At 36.6% G+C, this 7,465-nt stretch overlaps 1 protein-coding gene across 1 annotated transcript; it reads left to right on the top strand.

Moving 5' to 3' along the window:
• Positions 1–765: 765 nt before the first annotated feature.
• On the top strand, positions 766–2,868 carry LOC138189459 (uncharacterized). Its single transcript, XM_069131503.1, has one exon. It carries the CDS (start codon positions 832–834, stop codon positions 2,824–2,826), a length of 1,995 nt encoding a protein of 664 aa, XP_068987604.1. The 5' UTR covers positions 766–831; the 3' UTR covers positions 2,827–2,868.
• Positions 2,869–7,465: the final 4,597 nt, after the last annotated feature.

The following is a 7,465-nucleotide window of genomic DNA, read 5'->3' as shown; positions in this document are numbered from 1 at the left end:
TCCTTAAAAGAAATATCTCTGGCGACACACGACAGTAAACATTCCAACGGTCTCTGTCCCGTGGCCACACGCAGTTCCTATTCTTCGAGAAAGATGATTGCCAGATGTCGATGTGTCTCCACAGTACGTGATCAGCTAGCCCGAGGGCCGTTATAAGCACTAATATCTAGTTACCTAAAGTCCTTCGAACAGATAAACAGTCTTTGTCTCAACTACGGGAAGATAGGGGAGATCTATTTCTTTCAACGAACGGCGTCTCCCACTAGCAACTTTCCCTCGAGGGCGGCTAGCATCTTTTCTAACCACCGATATGGAAATTGACCAATTAGCAGCAACGCCAATTTCCCTTACTCTCTGAACGAAGACTATCCTCGACGAATCCGATGATCTCGTGCCCTTAGACACACCCCGATTTAGTTTTCCTCTGTGGCATCATCGGGACGGGAAAGGCATTCTTTCACGCGATCTCATCGACTAAAGGAATAACGTCTTTACGAATTATTATTGTTCAGACTTAGACCTCGCGAGCACGTTCGTTCATCATCCTGTTGACCGCGGATTCGTTATCGAACCCGAGACCATTGTTACTAGTATCGCGGGTGCCTAATCACCATAGTCGATTGTTAAACTTGTATCATCCGTGCCTGTGCTAATAAACTGTGTCTTTATTATATCGCAACGATGGCTAATTTCAATGAAGACTCACCAAACACCCACAATCCTAACCGCAACGCCACTCCGACATATATATATATATATATAATAAAAGGTTATTCTTATTTCTAATAAACTCAAGAGTAAGAAACAATATAATAAATTGTTAATAGGAAGATGAATCACCTGGTCATCGTACTTACCCTCATCAAAATAACATATGGCCTGGTAGGATACGACTGCAATGGTAACCACCTCAACGTTACCACCATCTCTTTAAACTCCATCGGGGACTGCAGCATACAACCTGCAATGACAGAAACCCAAGATATTTATATTCAACTACTGCAACTCTCAGAATTTGAATTTACCAGTGTAAGGCAATGCAAGGTGCAAATAACTCGAATTATATATTACTGTGGCATGCACTCCCACACGTCGGCAGTGCATAATGGATTCGCCGAATACCTCCATGAAACAACTGCCCAACAATGTGCAAGGATTCACCAGGACGGTACGTTCTCATTCGGACCACAAAACCTTATAGTAGGCCTAAAAGATAATGCAACAGAAACAAGGTCGCTTGTCCTAGCCGGCAAGTTATCAGACGACGGTAGCTGCCAGGGAACACAATATGTAGACCCATACGGGAGCTGGGAGAAGGTCGTTGTACAAGCCACAGTAAGGATAAGTTTAAGATCATCAGTTGTGCCAGTACGGATTGAAGCAAACAAAATTCTACTAAAATCAGGAACGGTATGTACCTTTAGCGAAGGAAACTGTTTACACGCAGAGGACGGATACACTTATTGGCAACCACAACCACCCTCACCATGCAAATTTGATCAGTACGACGTATTGTATGAGGGAATTGCTACAAAGATCCAGGAGAAAAGAACCAACGGGGAACCAGTGCAACCAGTTTACGCACTAACAACACAGGAAGTAACATTTGCACTGACTAAAACTGGAGAACAATCACTGTGTGGATATACCCTACTGTCCACTGAACACCCCAAATTGTTCCTGTTAGAAACAACAGGAGGAAATACGTTCATCTCCCAAAGCAAAACAGCAGTCGAAAATTTGGATATATTCACATATGTCAACTCAAAATTCATTTACGTAGAGAAACATATTAAACAACAAATGACAACACTATACCATGATATATTGACTCAAAGATGCACTACACAGAAGAAAATAATAGAGAATGCTTTAAGCCTAGCAATCTTACTGCCCGACGAATTTGCATACACCATAACCAAAACCCCAGGACACATGGCTCTGATCGCAGGAGAAGCGGTCCATATAGTCAAATGCATTCCGGTACAAGTAAAGGTACGGCATACAACAGAATGCTACTCGGAGCTACCCGTTCGGCAAGGGAATCGCACCGCATTTTTAACACCAAAAACACACATCCTGATGCAACACGGAGACCAAAGAGAATGTAGCGCAGTACTACCTACGCTATACAATATCGACGGACTCTGGCACAAATTCGTACCAAAGCCCATGGAAACAATTGCACCACAGGAACTCCGTCCAGACGTGCGCCAAACGTGGCGATATTCAGCACCATCGTCATTGGCCACGAGCGGAATATACACCCAAAAGGACTTGGACGCACTACGGGATCACGTCATGTTCCCCGCAGAAAAAACTGCAGTCTTGAACACATTGGCCAGAGGAGCGACAGGAAAAACAATCGTCCCTGGAACAGTAGACCTCCTGGGAATGATGGACGAAAATACATTAACAACAATAGCGAAAAATACCATACCAAATCTATGGACTGGTTTTATGGAATTTGGAACTGTCAGTGCAGCAATATTTGGAATACTTGTAATATTTAACCTAATCAAAACAATAATAGGTATAGCCATACACGTATACCAACTACGTGAAACTTACGGATGTGGAATCGCCCTATTAGGAGCAATATGCGGCTCAGTCACCCACCTGCTAATACACCTCAAGAGAAGACAAAATATCGACGATCAAACAACACAACCTCAAGGGATATCGATAACGCCGGTAACCACTCAACAACCAACGGCATCTGTATCCGCCTTGAGCGAACTCAGAGACGCCATAAGTCAAATTTCCTCCGGAAATTTGAACTCCAAGGGCGGGGGTGACACGTCCCGCGCTCCGCACGTGCCGTAACGAGAAAAGAAAACCACACGATACAAAACGCGCGAATAAGGATGTAAATACACAAACGAACGCACGGCATTAAGAAACGAAATATAGAATTAACAAATGAGGGCGACAAATAAATCCAACTAGTATAAAATTAAAGTAAATAGAATCTACTAATAAATTGAATGAGTCGCGAACCGAACAAGTAAACCAGGAAATAAGAATAACTACAAAAGGAAAATAATTGAAACACCAGGAATATATGTGTATATAAATATACTTTATTCAATCAACGCAGCAACAACTGGGAGAGTTACATATAAATATAAACATATATGCCAAACATGTAATAACCCAGAAAATATTAGAAACAATACTTCCAATACTATGCATCAAATCCAACATTACCAAACTATAAATATATGAGTATATAAAATCAAAGAACTTATAGTCTAACGAATACGTAAAACATACAATATTGTATTATTAAAGAAATAAAGGTTACATTGTCAGAAATATATATATATATGTGTGCGCACTCTACATTATTAAATTAAAATTATTAATTTAAGATACATACTTAAAACTAGCCAACATTCGGTTAAAATAATTATAAAATGAGAACTACATTACGTAACACGCATGTCTATATATATAAATATATAAATATATAATCTACACTCTAAACCAAACTACTACTAATAATCTAAATGAATATAAAAGAAATAGAACACACAACGCAACACTAGGGACTAAGTAACAACCTATCGACAGGCTAAACGTTTAAAAAAATAATTACCACCGCCTCGACTGGGAGAATTGCGTACAGCATAAATATGTAAACCATATCAAACACATAATAATCTGGTAACGATAGAAATAAAACTCTCAATACTACGTTGTCACATTACAAAACATATATGTATATATGAAAACAAATAATTGACATATAACCTCAAATACACAATTAAAGAATTTATATGAAAAGTCACACTATCAGAAATATATACATATATACTTATATGCGCGTGTGTGTATGCGTGTTCTATTCTACTAAATCAAAATTAACAATCTAGTAAACACGAAATAAACAATTAACATTTCACTTCGTATGAAACTACACCACTACAAGAAACATGTATATGCATATATTATATATATATATATATATATATATATATATATATATATATATATATACGTTTGTGTGTGTTTTATATTATTGAACACTATAAAATAACTACTTAGCACAATAAATAACACTATCGAAAAAATTACAAAACATTAGTCACATTAAAATGACACACAATATAAATATATATATATATATATTCACATGAACAATACTATTGTCATTTTACAATAATAATAACAATAAATATATAGTCTAATTGCGGTAGAATAGGGAAAAACCGAGCGACAGACAGAAAAATCAGTTCGATAAAACTAAAGACCCGCCACTGTAACCTCACTGATGACATTTGCGAGCAGCCATGTTAGATTTATACGCGCACGTCGGAACACACGCAATAATTATACACATTAGATAAATACAAAATACAATATTTCTCAATTCAACTATACGTCAAAACGCCGAAACAAGATTTACACATAATCGATAAATAGATCCGAGATCAATAGAAGTCACTGTATGCGAGGGACATTCGCGGGCGGCCATTTTGAAACATGCGTGGACTGATTCGTACGTGTTACAAAAAATAATAATAATAAAATTATACTTTCGATAGGGAAAAGAAAAGAAAAGGAAAAGGAAAGAACAGCGAAAATAAATATTTAATACAAAATGGAACGTCGTGCGAGGTAGCAATAAATAAAGGACACGGGACAGGAATGCCGGGGATTGGTGGAAATCAGCCGCGAGAAATGAATCATAAAACACATTGTTAACAATTTTATTATGCGAAAATTACTTTGTATAAAAAATATATATATATATAATCGAGTAAAAAGAAAATATAAAACTAAACAAATATATTTAAAATGTATAAATAAATAAATATATATATATATATATATATGTATAACTAACATATGAACGGGGTATATCCAAGCGGCAAAAATCGAAATCAAGAAACTTCAGGATGGAACTGCCAACGCGTCATGCGCTGAATACATCGTTCGGAATCACACACGGTTCTTCGGAATCCCACTTTCTCTTGCACTGAAACAACAAAATAGGAAAAGAGATCAAAACCACGAAAAACAGCAAAAATCGAAAATCAAATTAAATCCCGGAAGCAACCATAACATGGAAATATTCTTCAAAACCAAACTCACGGCAAGATAATCAGAAGAAATCCTTATTGCAGGAGAGTGGCGGATCGCGCGTGTTGCCGGAGCAAGTGTCGACATAATAATGAGACTCTAGCCACCGGCCCTTCCACGCGCCGAAGAACAAAAATTATTCCCACAGTATTAACATAAAAATTCTCGAGAAAAGACTAGACCAGCATGGAAAGCTCAAGCCTCCTAGACGCTACCTCAGCAGAAAATAGAACCGATGGGAACTAAGTCGAAATACAGATTTTTGCATTTTCTCACGTACCCGCGATGGGAATCTGGAAGTTAAAAGACAAGATAACGAAGCAAAGGAGACATCAACGATTACAGAATTTTGCATTCTTTCACGTACGAGTTCGGGAACCCCAAACTGCAGCATCCCGATTCCCACGGAAGCGAACCACCAGTTGACCGCCACCCTGTGGGGGATGTTATTATAAATAAACGCAGCAACACAGAACCATCGTCCATTATTTTGTCGCTAATTGTACGTTACGTTTCGGCTTGTTATTTTGTTGTCAATATATTGTCGTCTATCGCGCATTGCACCTCGACGGTCTCTTATTAATTGCTCAGTTTAAGTCACAATAAGTTAGAAATCTTTCTAAGTGTTCATTTCATTGGCGAGATTCAAAACATCTTATAAATAAATATATTTATACCCGCGACGTTAATCCGAATAAATAAGCCGCAAGCCTTATTCAGAGTGTATTTCTAATCAAAAATAAATAAACTAAAGTTCTAATAATAATTATACCTGAGTCGAATAATTAAACCAAATAAAAAAAAAATTCATCGACGACTATTACGAGCCGATGGCCCTGACGGAACCAAGGTAGAGTCTCAATTTTATAAAATTTCCTTCTTCTCTAGTAATTTCGCCACATCCAGGAACCGAATCCGATTTACTTATCATCAATTAATACATTCAATTTCGTTTCAATTTTGAGAATAAACGAAGGGTCATTCGCTGCGTAGGCTTGCGAAAACGGTGTCTTCAATTACTGAAACACTCATTGATCTTCGCATTCCTCCTCCCACTGTTGGCAAAACATTGCCCGTCTTTGGGCAAGGCTTGCGGAAATCACACGAGTCTTACGCAGAGAAGACTATCAAATTAGATCTAATAGACCGATATTTTCATTCTTGCCATCGTTGTATACGATTATAAAATAGAATACTTCCCTTCTGAATCTTAACAAAGATCATTCGCTGTGTTGGGTTGTGGATAACGGTGTTTCGACTATCGAACCATCTATTGATCTTCGCATTCCTCCTCCACTGTTGCAAATACTGCCCATCTTTGGGCAAGGTTTGCGAAAATCACACGAACCCCACACAGAGAGGATCATTGAAATCACTTTCTCGTGAACACTCAATTCGGAAGGCAAGAAATCGAAACGTAAAAAATCACCCTAACAAATGAACTAAGGTCCAGTTCAATGATAGATCCATTGGCGAAATTAAGAGAGGAGGAGAAGGAAACGTACAGATAAAATTTGCATCAAACGAAGAAAATTCAAAATCTTAACCAATCCATTAACGCGAAACACTCTTGTTTTACGTCCCTAAAACGATATATATATATCATAATAAGTTGTTATATATATATATATATAACAACTCGAATAATTCCATATTCAAATTTAAATAAATTCTATACAACGAAATTGAACCGAACTCTCAAATAATCCTACATACAGATATATACATACACACATATATATATATATATATATATATATATAATTTTAAATAATTCTATACTGAAGTTTAGATAAATTCCGTGCGACCAAATCGAATACTTATTTTTATCCAACTTTAATCCTCTCCCGTGCGAGTATCCCTGCACATAGCAGGTTAGCCGAAAACGTGGAAATTATTATCAGTAGCCTAACACTAGTCAACGCTATCCATAAGTAATTAATTTATCAATAGATTATTTCGAAATAAGTACAAAGAAATTTTTCTATTCGAAACAGTCCTCAGACTGTTTCTGGTGGCAGCAACTACCGTGTGAGAAATATTTCTTATACAGTCAATTAAATTTAAATCTTTCCCTTCAGATTAAATTAAAATCAAAAGTTTGAATTGACTTTAAACGAGTACGTAACAATAAACTTTCAACTTAGAAATAGATTTTAATCGAAAACCTTGATTCAATATCTTAAATATAATTATATCGTGTAAATTTTCCCCTCCTGACGAAACTCAACTAAATCGAACTAATTGAATTAAATTAAATTAAAACAAAACAAAATAAATTAAAACAAACACAAAAAACTAATTAAAATTAAAACAATAAAAAAAAATCTTGCGAATTCAACGGTTTAAAATCAATTCAAACAAACAGGAACGTAAC

Source organism: Bombus flavifrons, unplaced genomic scaffold (assembly GCF_040668555.2).
Source record: "Bombus flavifrons isolate JBK064 unplaced genomic scaffold, iyBomFlav1_principal scaffold0053, whole genome shotgun sequence".
Lineage (NCBI taxonomy): Eukaryota > Metazoa > Arthropoda > Insecta > Hymenoptera > Apidae > Bombus > Bombus flavifrons.
Note: the sequence above shows the minus strand (reverse complement) of the source record. Positions and strands in the feature narration are given on the sequence as shown.

What these genes read in the sequence shown, in the direction of transcription:
- LOC138189459 (XM_069131503.1), top strand. Translation starts at nt 832, where the DNA reads ATGAATCACCTGGTCATCGTACTTACCCTCATCAAAATAACATATGGC.